Source organism: Podarcis pityusensis, assembly GCF_964106645.2.
Source record: "Podarcis pityusensis genome assembly, chromosome: 3".
In the NCBI taxonomy this organism is placed as follows: domain Eukaryota; kingdom Metazoa; phylum Chordata; class Lepidosauria; order Squamata; family Lacertidae; genus Podarcis; species Podarcis pityusensis.
In genome coordinates, this window is record NC_138026.1 from 1,120,936 (window position 1) to 1,135,331 (window position 14,396).

At 44.2% G+C, this 14,396-nt stretch overlaps 1 protein-coding gene across 7 annotated transcripts in view; it reads left to right on the forward strand.

The window, feature by feature from the left end:
• ADGRF5 (adhesion G protein-coupled receptor F5) overlaps positions 1 to 14,396 on the forward strand; it is a 54,986-nt gene that overhangs the window by 17,560 nt on the left and 23,030 nt on the right. For all 7 annotated transcript variants that reach the window (XM_080997351.1, XM_080997348.1, XM_080997349.1 and 4 more), the window contains 4 exons: positions 8,616 to 8,786; positions 9,193 to 9,369; positions 10,143 to 10,261; positions 12,645 to 12,703. In XM_080997351.1, the coding sequence (XP_080853477.1) occupies positions 8,616 to 8,786; positions 9,193 to 9,369; positions 10,143 to 10,261; positions 12,645 to 12,703 (526 nt within the window). The remainder of the gene's footprint in view (positions 1 to 8,615; positions 8,787 to 9,192; positions 9,370 to 10,142; positions 10,262 to 12,644; positions 12,704 to 14,396) is intronic.

Genomic DNA, 14,396 nt, shown 5'->3' on the forward strand with positions numbered 1-14,396 from the left:
CGGACTTCTTCAAACGGGAGTGATGAATCCAGGGGGTCACCTCAGCTACCTTCACCGCTGTTGGAGTAGAGAGCAAGACGGTGTAAGGTCCACGCCACTTAGGTGCAAGTGGATCTCGTTTCCACTCTTTCACCCATACGCTATCGCCAGCCTGGAACTGATGAATCGGCTCGGCAATGCTGCACGGCGTGCGCTCGAGGGCCCACCTGTTAAGAGAAACAAAAACACGGGAGAGAGATTGCACTTGTTCCTGTGTCACATGGTCTCCTATTTGTTTGAGGTCAGCTGGAATATCCTGAACAAAGGAGGGCGGCCTCCCATACAGGAGCTCAAAAGGTGACAACTTAAGTCTTTTTGTGGGTGCACACCGAACACGAAACAGTGTTATGGGTAACACATCCACCCATCCTAATCCCGTTTCCTGGGTTAATTTTGCCAATTGGGTTTTCAGAGTCCGATTCATTCTTTCAGTTTTCCCTGAACTTTGAGGCCTATATGCTGCATGCAGTCTCCATTTCACTTGTAGGACTCGACATACTTCTTGTACTACTTGATCAATGAACGCTGGCCCATTATCACTTCCAATGCATCTAGGTAACCCAAACCTCGGGATCAATTCAGTGAGGAGTCTCTTAGTTACCTCTCGTGCCTTTTCAGTTCGGGTGGGAAAAGCTTCAACCCATCCGGTAAGAGTATCTACAAACACAAGGAGATACTTGAATCCCTTAGAAGGGACCAGCTCTGTGAAGTCCACAATTAGGCTTTCCATGGGGACATATCCCACATGTTGGATTCCAGGAGGTTGTACCGGTCCCTGCCTGGGATTGTTTTTAGCACAAAGAACACATTTCTGTGAAATGCAAGTTGCTAATTGTGATAGGTTAATAATATACAACTTCCGACTGAGACTCTCTCTGGTTGCAGTACCGCCAAGGTGAGTAGATTCATGATAATTTCTTACAATTGTGCCTGCTAGGTGATGAGGTACATAAATCCTATTGTCCGGCAGGATCATCCAACCGTCCTTCACAACCGCTCCTTCCTGTTCAGCCCACTTCCTCTCTTCTGGGGTATAGTGAGGTTTAACTTCTCCTGGAACTACCTCTGGTATGAGGGCTGCTATAAATCCTCCCACAGGCTTTTGGGCTGCCTCTCGGGCTGCTTTGTCAGCAGCATGATTTCCTCTGGTTATTGGATCCCTTCCTCGTCCATGACCTTTGCAGTGCATTACAGCAATCTGTTCTGGAGCCCATACTGCTTCCAACAGGATTTCTACTTCAGGTCCATATTTCAAGGCCTTCCCGTGGGCTCCGATTAGACCTCTTTCTTTCCATAGAGCACCATGTGCATGCAGGGTTAAGAAGGCATATTTAGAATCAGTATAGATGTTTGCCTTACATCCGGCTGCCAATTGCAGAGCTCTAGTTAAACCTATAAGTTCAGCTTTTTGTGCTGAGGTGCCAGCAGGCAAAGCTTCAGCTTCCACAACTTCCTCATTGGTGACCACAGCATATCCTGCTCGTCTGGCACCTTCATGCAGGTAACTGCTACCATCAGTATAATATACAACATCTGGATTTTTCAATGGTTCATCTTTCAGATCGGGTCTACTGGAATAAACTTCATCCATTATTTGGAGACAATCATGTGATTCTTCATCATCTACCTCTGGTAGGGGCAGCAAAGTTGCTGGATTGAGCATATTCACTACTCGTAGATGAATCCTGGGATTTTCACACAATAGGCCTTGGTATCTAGCCATCCTTGGGTTCGTTAGCCAATAACTACCCTTATATTCCATGAGTGTCAGAACAGCATGAGGTACATTCACATACATCATCTGGCCGAAGGTAAATTTATCAGCTTCTTTGACAAGGCTTGCAGTGGCCGCTACTGCCCTTAGGCATGGAGGCCATCCTTTTGCTACTGAGTCCAATTGTTTTGACAAATAAGCTACTGGACGATTCCAACTTCCTAATCTCTGGGTCAGGACTGCCGCTGCAATCCCATTCTGTTCATGTACATACAGCTGAAAGGGTTTTTCCGAATTAGGCAGTCCAAGGGCTGGGGCCTCCATAAGTCGTTGTTTGATAACTAAAAAGGCTTCTTGCTGCTCAGGTCCCCATACGAATGGGTCCTTTTCTGCACCTCGAGTGCTTTCATGTAAGGGCTTGGCCAGACTGCTGAAATCAGGTATCCATAGTCTACAAAACCCTGCTGTTCCCAGGAATCCTCTGAGTTGTTTCCTTGTGGTAGGTTCCTTGATAAGGCAAATAGCTTCTTTCCTCTCTGGCCTCAATGCTCGTTGTTGGTGTGAGATGTCAAAGCCCAAATATTTGACCTTTTCTAAACATAACTGTGCCTTTTTCTGGGAAACTCGGTAGCCAGCTTCCCAGAGCAAGTGGAGCAGTTCCTCTGTCCCTTCTTTACAGGTATCAAAATCCTTTGCTGCTAATATAAGGTCATCTACATATTGCAGAACCACCTTTTCTCCAGGTATTGAGGGGTAACTTGTTAGATCCTTCGCCAAGGCAGTGCCAAATAAAGTTGGGGAATTTTTGAATCCCTGGGGCAATCTCGTCCAGGTTAGCTGGCCTTTTGTTCCTGTTAAAGGGTCTTCCCACTGGAAGGCAAATATAGGTTGGCTCTGTGGTGCCAGCCGGCAACAGAAGAATGCATCTTTCAAGTCCAATACAGTAAAAAATGTTGCTTCTGGTGGGATCAAACTCAGCAGGGTATATGGGTTTGGTACATTTGGGTGCAAGGTCTCGATAGCCTGGTTTACGAGCCTCAAGTCCTGTACTGGCCTGTATTCATCTGTCCCAGGTTTCCGAACAGGCAATAGAGGTGTGTTCCATTCTGATTGGCAGGGCTTAAGCAGACCATATTTTAATAGGCGGTCCAAATGTTTCTGGATGCCCTCTGCTGCTCGCCGGGGTAAAGGATATTGCTTTACAGATACAGGGGTAGCCATAGGTTTTAGGGTTACTACAATTGGAGCTATATTCTTAGCCATTCCTGGTGGGCTATTTTCGGCCCATACTCCTGATGGCACCTGTAGGGTTCGGAGGAGCTTGTTTAACTCTGTATCCAATGTGGGTTGGACTTGCAGGGCTGACATTAGGCGCCATGATTGTTCCTTAGGTACTGAGAGGGAAATTATTCCTGCTGCCTTTGATGGCAGTTTCATTTCTGGACCTCGAGGAGTGAAGGTGATTTGGGCCTGCAATTTGGACAGCATATCTCTACCCAAGAGAGGTATTGGACACTCAGGTATATACAAAAACTGATGGGTTAAACGATGTCCCCCAATCTGGCATTCCAAAGGTTGGAGGAAAGACCTCTTAGCTGACTGACCAGTGGCACTTTTAATGACTACACTTTTGGATGCCTTTTTCTGCAATAGTTCTGGGAGTACTGAGTATTCAGCCCCAGTATCAATCATAAAGTCTATTAAATGGCTCCCTAATTGAATCGTGACCGTGGGCTCCTGGAAGCCTAACTTTATGGAGTCCGGTCGTTCCTAGTCTTGGGTAAAATTCTCCTCTGCCAATCCAATGAAATTGTCCCTACTCCGTCCTTGTCCAGGTCTCTGATATCTTCCATCTCGGATCATTCCCCGTCCCCGTCCCTGGTTTCTTGGGCCGGAGCCTGGGCCTGGGCCTGGGCGTACTTCTTCCAACCTCAGGGGTTCAGGACACTCCCGCTTCCAATGACCCTCCTTCTTGCAATTCGCACATTGATTCCTTCCCAGTGGTGGATTCCTTCCCCGCCCTCTCCCTCCATTTAAGGGGCGGTAGTCTTGCTTTACTGCTGTGGCCAGCATTACCATCTTTTCCTTCTGCCACTTCTTCTTCTCTTGCTTCTCAGCCTCATCCCTATTCCGATAAACTCGGCGTGCAATGGCCATAATTTGGCTCATCAGCATCCCTTCCCATCCTTCTGATTTCTGAATTTTCTTACGAATGTCAGAAGCGCACTGGGCCACAAATGTAGCAGTAATCATTCTGCTGTTTTCAGGGGCTTCAGGGTCAAAAGGAGTCCATATACGATAGGCTTCCTGCAGCCTCTCTAAAAAGTCTCCTGGACTCTCATTTGGTTTCTGTTCTACTTCTGAGACTTTAGACATATTAGTGGGCTTCTGGCATGCCCTGCGGATACCTTGCACAAGCGTCTGGCGGTAGGTGGTAAGCCTGGCCAGATGAATTGCATTGTTTGGATCCCAATTAGGATCTTCCAAGGGAAAGTTGTCCCGGAGATGACGGTCAACATTTAAAATATTTCCCACTCTGGCCTGCTCACGCAAATATATCTGTGCCTTTTCAATTATGTCTCTCCTTTCCTCAGTGGTGAACAGAGTATTCAGGAGCTGGCGGCAATCTGTCCAAGTAGGACTATGAGTATTTATTATTGAAGTCACCAAGTCCATCATAGCCTGAGGTTTTTCTGCGAAAGATGGGGTGTGTGTTTTCCAATTCATCAGATCCGTAGTTGTGAATGGAATGTACTGGAGGGTCGAAGTTCGAGGTGGCCGTGGTCCGAGTTGCCCGTTAACCAGCACAGGCTCCTCAAGTGCATCAAATACTCTTCTGAGAGGGGCTACTACGTGATCTTTCTCTTCGCTTTGCTCTAGGGGCCTCAAATCATAGGGGATGGTATTTGTCCCAAGGCGTTCTTTTAGCAGCCTTATACGCCTGGCTGTATTGCTTGCTGACCGATTAAGGTCTCCCTGTAACTTCTGTAATAATTCTCTAGGACTTGGATGTACAGGGGTTTGGGGTAGGCAATCAGTTGTTCCACTAAAAGAGACTGTAGATGGAGTTCTACTGGGATTCACAGGTGGAATAACCACTTCTGCTTGGGCTTTATTATAGGCCTCCAATGCCTCCTGAAGATATTTATCATAATCTATCAAGGAATCGAGTTCTGTGACTCCAGCCCCATTATTCATTCCACTTTCTTGCCTTGGGGTTACAACTGGTGGAGTGTTTGGATTAGGCTCCCTTCGATGTGGAGCATAGGGTGGAGGTGGAAGCACCTCTTCCTCTGGTCCCTCAAAAATGGGTTTGAGTTTATTTGGCAAGATTCCTTTCCTAGCTTCGGCTTTTACAGCCAATAATTTGCATCGTTTGACTTTGCATTCCCTTATCCATGGAGGATTTTTATTTAATGTGCTCAGCCAAGAATCTATATATGAAAATTGTTCTGGGCACCCTCCAGTTTCTTTGGCGATGTTAGACCAAAGTTTGCTTACTAAATTTATATCAAAGGTTCCCTGAGATGGCCATTCAGTATTTTGTTTCGGCCACTCTAATTCACATAACGTTCTCAAGCGTTCTGGCGTCATTTTGACTCCATATGCCCCTGAGAAGGCTTTCTTAAAATTATTTAACATACATTCAAGAGGTGTATTTTCCCCCTTTGAACCCCCAACTCCCATTGTATGGCCCTGTGAAGTATCCACTCAGTCACTCACACACACGCTTCGTGAGATTCCTTGCCCGGGTGAAGTCGCCTTACCGGGAACCGAAGTACTACCCACTCCACACTCAGGTCAGCTACAAATTGTACTTTCTCACACATACAATGCGCTGGATACTTCACCATACTCTACCTCCCAACCTTTCCTTTCCCTACACCAGATCACCATCTGATGTACCCAACCACCTAGCGTACTCAGTTCCCCTTTACTGAGACGCAGAAGTTTGATCAAGACTTCTCTTCCTCCCAATTAATTGGAGGGCCAAAAACCCCTTAGTGCACTTACCCTTAGTTGGTTGCCTGTTTATTTCTCTGGTTCCCCCCGGTCCGTCGCCGTCGGTGGGCAGGGTATCAGACAGACGAGACTTCTGCGTTCCCCTGGAAAAAAAACTTCCCAGTGCGCGCTGGGTAAGCAGTGAGTGGTCCTCTCTCTTGTACCCTGCCCAGTAAGGCGAAGGGGCTGCGTTCCAGCAGACCACTTATCCGAGTCGCAGGCACCATAAAATGTAGCACCCTGCTTGTGGTTAACGCTTAGCTGGAATGAAATATTCAACGCAGCAATAGAGAAATTAAAATAATAATTTATTTGTCAGACAAATAAATGAGAGGCACAGTGGTATATGGTTACCAAGCTCTGGCCTGGTCTCCTGCCATTATGGCCAGCACTTATATTCCCTCAGCCCAGCTCCCTTGCTCCTCCTTTGGCTGCCTCTGTCCAATCAGCCTGGTTGAATTTCCTATTGGCTGATTGCTACAACCAATCCTAAAAGATACACCCATTTCCTATTGCCTTTTATGGGATACAAAAAGCTATATATTCTTCTATCTATAAATGACAAATAAGTAGTCATATATCTTACATTTGTCTCAACAAGAAACCTTAATTACCAGCTCACCTCTTGCCCTCCTTGCCCTATTGCCCTCCAAAACAGATGGTTAATAATTTTAATTTTTTATCTTAAACAGATGTCAGAGATCTTGGGTTCACATTCTCATGCATCATCAATGAAAGATCTCCTTTTTGGAGGTCTTTAAAACAAAGGCCTGACAACCATATATCAGGAGTGCTCGATGGCGTCTCCTGTCTGGCAGGGGGCTGGGCTCGTTTGCCCCTCTGGTCTCCTACAGCAATATGACTCTATGAAATAAGAATTTAACATTTCTTTCTTTCTAGATCCTTTGCATAATTACATTTAAGCCAGTATATTTCATACATTATCATAGATAGCTTTTTAGAAGAATAAATCTTCTCAAAGTAACAGGAAGGAATCAGTTTACAGCCTCAAAATAAAATAGGAAAAAGCCTCTTTTTCTGTTTACACTTCTCCTTCTCCAGCCAGTTGCTCTTGGCCTTTAACCTTAGAAAGATATGGCTCAAGTTTAATGGTTTTTACTATTTACCAACTCTTAATTATGTAGGGTGGTGTAACCTTGCTCTCAGCTTGTAATTCTCTTTTTACGACTTTGAGAATTGTTTTCTGCTATAAATCAGGGGGCCCCCTTGTCCAGGAGGATAAACATCTTGACAAAGTACTTAGGCAGCTGGTCTTCTGCCTGGCATAAAACATTTGAAAATCTTTAAGCTCATTTTAAAATACAGACCCTAATCAAACTATAAGCCTTGATAAAAATGCAGGCTATGATTAGATGCCTCAAAAGTATTCAGATGAACTGTTTGCTAAGAGCATAGTACAATTCAGCGGAAGAATGGAAGCATCAAAGATGAACAGGTTTATGCGTGGTTATTTTAACTTTAACAATACTTTCCACCAGTTTCCTCCAAACAGACACTGAGCTGACTGACTTGTAATTTCCAGGATCCCTTCTGGATCCCCTAAAAAAAAAAAAAAAGGTGTTCCATTGGCCACTTTCCAGATCTAGAACTGTCATCGCTTTGTCATGACTGGATTGTTGGGGGGAAAGTGGGGTTTAATACCCAACCCACAACAGTGGTACCTCGGGTTACATACACTTCAGGTCACAGACTCTGCAAACCCAGAAATATTACCTCAGGTTAAGAACTTTGCTTCAGGATGAGAACAGAAATCACGTGGCGGCAGTAGGAGGCCCCATTAGCTAAAGTGGTGCTTCAGGTTAAGAACAGTTTCAGGTTAAGAACAGACCTCCAGAACGTATTAAGTTCTTAACCCGAGGTACCACTGTACTGTAGTTCAGGCTGGACAGCTAAAAGGATCCAGACTCCAACTATCAGTCAAAAGGACATTTATATGGGCATTGCAAATCAATGTGAGACAACCTCAACCAGCAAGTAGCTGAGGGGTGAAGCCTTTACAAATTCTCCAACAGGAACACCTCTGTAGCCAGTCTCTGTGAGAATACCAGTTAACACCACCCAATACCACAACATTTCCTCCTTTGGACATTTCCTTGATTTCATTTATCATCTCAATATCTCCTTTAGCATTTTCATCAAGAGGATGATAGCATGTCCTCGTTACTAAATTATTATCACCCAAACTGATTCTGTGACAGAGTCTGCCTTTGGGGGATTCCTGGTTTGCTGGACTCACTGTCTTTGACATACAGAAAGAGATATGTCCTTCTCTGTCCTTCCTATAGCGCTTATATCCAGAGATAATGGTGTCCTACTGGTTGTCTCCATTTTCCATTGTGTCCACTATGTTGATGTCATCTTCTAAGACCAAGCTCTCCAGTTCACCCATCTGGGCTCAGCGTCTTCTAGCATTAGCATCCAGTGTCTTTGGCACTTGTGTTTCGGCCAGAGGTATTTTGGCCTCTCTAAATTGCTATCCTGTGCCTCTGCAATCATTATTTTTATGGGGCTTTTATGGGATTTTTATGCCTCTCTCATTTGAATCATCATTTTAAAAATTTTCATCCAAGGGCTGAAGGATCTTGGCTCACCCACATGAGAGAGAGAGGAGAATGAGAATGGAAATGAACACATTCAGGCTCAAAACCTTGGAAATTTGTTGGGACAAGGAGAAAGCCAGCAGCCCCCTGGTCCACAAATGTATTCTCAGGCGAGCCCTCCTTGTTCCTGAGCCTGAGGCTATCTTACGTATAGAGAGATATAAACGATTTGTGAGACTGAAACAGGGAGTTTCTGATTGGTAATTATAACATGTCTAACTTATCAAATTGTTTTCCAGATGTGACATTAGGCATCTCACCTGTAGAATACACGGTTGCTGTTGAGATAAGTCTTCCAGATTCCTCCCTCCTGGAGGCCCTCAGAAGTTATTTAAACAGCCTTAGCTTCCCAGTCTCAGTAAATGCTTCTGATTCAGCTGTGAACATTTCAAGCATTGATGTCACCACAGGTGGGTTATATGTCACTAGTTTCCACTTTTTTAATTGGCTTTCTCTGGTTTTAGGTTTTTGTTTTGTTTTTAAGAAAAGGGGGAAAAGTCCAATGAGAAGAGGATAGATTTAAAAAATATCTGAATTAGACTAAATGTAGCTGGCATTTTGTGATATTTCCAGAGTAATTTACAGCTGTAAATTTCTACATTGTAAAAAGAGATGGCGAGCTCTGCTACTACAGTTTTAGTCAATATTAGAGAAACTTTCCAACTGTCTGGTCAAATAATGCTGACAACTTTCAAAGAACTATTTGTGCAGTGTGAATGTCATGCACAGAGAGAATTATAATTAGGAAGTAGACGTTGCTCAGCAAAATGCCCTGTCTCACCTGCACCCTTCCTGTTTCATGCTTTTTTACCTTAGTGTGCACCTCAGGTGGCCCCCAGGGCACCCACTGTTCTTGTGAGTCGGGCTATGAATGGCCGGCCAGCGCATGCAGAGCTGCTCCAGCTTGTCCCAGTGCTGCGCCGGCAGGAGAGAGCTGCCCCTGCCTTGTCCAGCGCCCTCCTCGGGGGACCTACTGTCAACCGCAATCTGCAGGTAGGAGGGGGGGGGTAATGGGCAGTAAATGAGGGCAACCATACTGTGGCAGCTAGGGCGGAAAAGGAGTATTTCACATTATGACATCTGATTTTGACGTCAGCAGAATTTGAAAATTTGCTGGATTTTGACATTTCATTGAAAACACTTTTATCCCTTTCCCCAAGGAATTCAGGGAAGGGCCATTTCATGAAATTTCATTTCAGCTTTAGAATTCGAACTTTGCTTCCCAGTGCTTTTTGTAACATTTGAGCCCCTCACTTGTCACACATTTACCATGTGAATTATCTCTAAGACTGACTGCAATCCTATACTCGCTGACCAGGAGTAAGCCCTGAATTCAGTGGAACTTGCTTCTTAAAGATGGCCCAGCAACGACTCTGGTCTCTCTTGCCTGCACCATGGATTAGGGAACTCCTTCCTGAGAGAGGTCTTCCGCAGGACTTGCCTTTCCTTTTCCCTGCCTCCTTTATTCTTATTGCTACACTCTCTGAGGTCTTCTCCCCGATTTTATTTACAATCTTATTCCTGCAGCCAAGCTGCTCTTCCTCTACATGCAGTTCCATGTGCTTCCAGTGCTGCGGTTTAGTCTAAGGTCTCTCTTCTTTGCTGTGTGCAAAACAACAAGACAGGAACAGATATTTAAGATTTGAGGACAGATTGAAAGAATTTTACGGTGATTTTTTTAAAACAAAATTTATTGCTGTGTAGTAATCAGCAGTAGTAGTTGCTACTACTAGTAATACTACTTTTCCGGTTCTTTTCTGCACTAGGTGTTCCATTTATATACATTATAAAAATGTCTGTCCGGCTTGACAAAGACTTTGAAGATGATCTGAGAAATCTGTCCTCTAGCATGTTTAAGCGATACAAAAGTGATTTGGAGAAAGCGGTATGTTTGAGCTGGTTCTGCATGTGGCAGAGATATATTGCATTTCTGTTATTATTACAAGATCACAGGGCAGTTTACAATATAAAAACCCAAAAATACATTGTTGCAAACAAAACGATGCCCCTCCCCCACCACCGTTAAAATGGCCATAGATTGTTTAATTAGTCAAAGGCCTGGGAGAGGAGGAATGCTTTTGCCTGGCGCCTAGAAATATGTAATGATGGTGCCTGGCGAGCCTCCCTGGGGAGAGTATTCCACAAGCAGGGAGCCACCACAGAAAAGGCCTGTTCTTGTCTTGCCACCCTCTGGGCATCTCACAGAGGAGCCACAGCCAATGACTGCAGGGTCTGGGTTGGTTCATATGAGGAGATGCATGTGCGAGATTAGCAGCCAAACCTAACAAACACATATTCTTGCTAGTTAGCATATGGTAAAGGTAAAGGACCCCTGACAGTTAAGTTCAGTCGCGAACGACTCTGGGGTTGTGGCACTCTTCTTGCTTTACTGACCGAGGGAGCCGGTGTTTGTCCGCAGACAGCTTCTGGGTCATGTGGCCAGCATGAGTAAACTGCTTCTGGCAAACCAGAGCAGCGCACAGAAACACCATTTACCTTCCTGCTGGAGAGGTACCTATTTATCTACTTGCGCTTTGATGTGCTTTTGAACTGCTATGTTGGCAGGAGCTGAGACTGGAGCAATGGGAGCTCACCCCATTGCGAGGATTCGAACCACCGACCTTCCGATCGGCAAGCCCAAGAGGCTCCGTGATTTAGACCACCAGAGTCCCTTGATAGTTAGCATAAGAAGGGGCTAATACTACAGAGCTATATTGCTGATAGGCAGCTACTCATACTACAGAAAATGTAGTTGGCAGAGAGGGCTCTGTGTGATGTCATTTCCCCTCTTCCCTCCCCCTCCCTCCTCTCTCCTCAGCCAGCCATGAGGACAGACGTGTCCTGCACTTGCTCCAGTTCCAGGCACAAGCCTGAGACTGTTTTTGCTGTAAATATAAGTATTTCCCCTGCATAGTTTTTACTGATGCTGTAGCTGAAAACCAATGCAAGACTATTGAGTAAAAAAATCAGATTTTGAGCTTACCGTACTTTCCAGTTGTCCAATTAAATAAAGGGGGAAGCCAGCTTGATTTGCAGCTGGACTTAATTAAAGGAAGGCACCACTTACTGCCAATTCTGACAGGCCTCCATATTGCTGCCGAGGATGGGACTTCTAAAACTCTCTTCAGCCCATGCATGTGAGACCTGGAGAGGTAAATTGCAATTTATATATCCTCTCCCAGCTATTAAAATACCTCCTACAAGGTGATCCTTGAGGTATGGCAGAGGTTTTCATAGGTTAAAACTTCATGGTACATGTTATAGTGCAACATACCTGCTGAGATGATTCTAATAGCTATTGTCAGGGAGAGGCAAACGGGAAAAGATGAAAGGACAGAAACCAGCGGTTATAGAGAGCCTAAAGAGATTATCAGCAGCCTGTCGTCTGACAGTGGGTCTGACGTAGAGGGGGAGGAGGATGAGCCTGGAACAAGTCATTCTGTACACAGAGGAAGTCAGGGGAGGAGTTTCCGCAGACTTGCATGCTGGGTACGGAAAAGGAAGAAGAAAGATTAGAGGCGGCAACTGCGCAACAACGGGACGGACGCTAATTGAAACGCTGGAGATGTACGTTTGAACTTTGTCAAATAAATCAAATAGTTTGGAACTGGCTGGGAGCCCGGAGTCTTATCTATGCCAGCTGGACAGCATTAAGCCTCTGACAGCTATCATCTGCAGAATATAGATTTAATATCTTCAAAAAATATCATAAGGGATCCTTACATGGGCTGCTTTGGAAAACTTCTCAAAAACTGATTAGTGCAAAATGCAGCTGCCATGTTATTGACTGGGCACTATTATCATTTTTCAGCAGCACTGTGCCAACTGCACTGATTCCTTAAACGGGACACATTTAGTGAGTTGAGGCGGGTGAAGGTTATCCATTCCAAAATGGTTCGGAAAGGGTCCAAAAACTATTGAGCCCCCAATATACTCCTGATGGTGACATTGGGATCCTGATATGGCCTGGCGGCCTTGCCGATTTGGAAATGATTTACTTAAGAAAGAGATTCTAATTGCAGAAGCTCAGTGGAAGTATTTTTAATCTTTAATGGATCATTTCCAAATTGGGTGCAGGTGGGCCATCCATAAACAGATTAATAAAATCAGTAACAGAGTAATAAAGTAATGTAATAGATTCATTTCACTTCACGCATGAAGTAGGCATGTTCACAGTCTACTAGGTGAAATAAAACAGTCCAATTTCCTATGAGGTTTTAATTGTCTCATAAAGATGTCATAATTTATATTGTTGGTTTTTTTTCCAGTTTACCAAGGGATACAAATCATTGCCAGGCTTCAGAAGTGTAAAAGTTGCAGGATTCAGGTATCGAAAACATTCACCTTCTTTCCCTTTGCACTCACTTGGATTACAGGAGAAAATAAAAAAAATGCTTTGATCTTTGTACATTAGTCACATTATTGAATTTAAACATTTTAGAAAAGCACTTCCGAGAAAGAAGTGCAATTTGGAATGGGCTTCCTCAGAAGGTGGTGGACTCACTGGAGGTCTCAAAGCAGAGGCTGGACGGCCATCTGTCACAGAAGCTTGAGCTGAGATTTCTCAGTTGGGGGGACTTGGACTAGATGCCCTCAAGGTCCCTTTGAACTCGACAATTCTGTGATTCTGTGGCTGTGTGGCCATTCCAAGTGCTGCCCATCTGCAAAGAGCCCGACACCCTGCAAGTGACCACAGGGCTTTCTTAAAGGATTCCATCTGGACACCTTGTTAATTTTAAAAGGTAGGCACAGCACACACAAACACATGCCTGCTCCCACCACATGTTTCTTGACCCCCTTCCCCTTTTGGGAAGGAGGCACCTTCGTTTTGCCTCCACCCCTCTCAAGCAGTTGACATTAACGGGGGTTTTACACTTCTGTTTATTGTTATGCTCACTGCATTTCCAGTGATTACTTTTAAATCCATGTTAATACAATGTTATCCAAAATGCAAATGAATCCTGCACTTTGTTATGAAATTCTGCTCTTGGATGTGCTGTTCATCATACCAGTTTCACACCGAATGGAGTCCTGCTTGGTCTCTAGCCGCAGTGTGAACACCTTTGCATGTAGGTGCAAAGCCAAAGCAAAACATAATATTTATTTGAGTGTAAAATAACCTCAGCACCTACAAATTTTATTCCACATCCTGCTTAGCATGAGGTTGGGATGCCAGAGCCTAATTAAAATAGCTTTTGGCAGGGGCTGCAACTTGCCCATCATCAGTATCAATACAAAAATATGAATATTCACTAGCATTTAAAATAGGATAGGGACAATTTTATTTCAGTTTTAAAGCCTTTTATGTTTTTAATATTTTGCTTTCCTCTCCATTGGCCAGGTAGATAAGGTGACAAAGAAGCTGTAGCTGAAACTAGTTTCTCCTTTTCCTTCCCAATATCTATAAAAATCTTTTTAAAATGTTAAAAACATCATGAAATTTTTCATTATTTATTACATAGAATCGTAGAATTATGGAGTTGGAAGGGACCTGAGGGTCATCTAGTTCAACCCCCTGCATTGCATCAGTTCTGCCTTCTCTCTGTCACTCAATAGTATTTCTCTGTCTTCTCCATTCAGAGGACCTGCCACTTGCTTGTTCTTCCTCTTGCTTCAAGCATAGCCAAAGAAACCTTTTAAAAATTGTTTTTAACCTCTCTTGCAAGCCTGAGTTCATCCTTAGCTGGACCCAGCTAACCTGCTCCTTGCAACTGTTTGCTACTCCTTTGTGATTTCCCCTTTCTTCTATTTCTTGTACATGCCCTTCTTACATCTCAGCTCATCTGTAAGCTCCTTAGATGCCTCCCACTTTTCTTTCTGGTTGGAATTGTCTGCATTTGGGCCTTCAATATTTCTCCTTTAAGAAACTCCCATCGATCTTGGACTCCCTTCTTTTTGAGTATTTCTGACCTAATAATAATAATAATTTATTATTTATACCCCACCCATCTGGCTGGGTTCCCCCAGCCACTCTGGGCAGCTTCCAACCAAATATTAAAAACAATACAGCATCAAACATT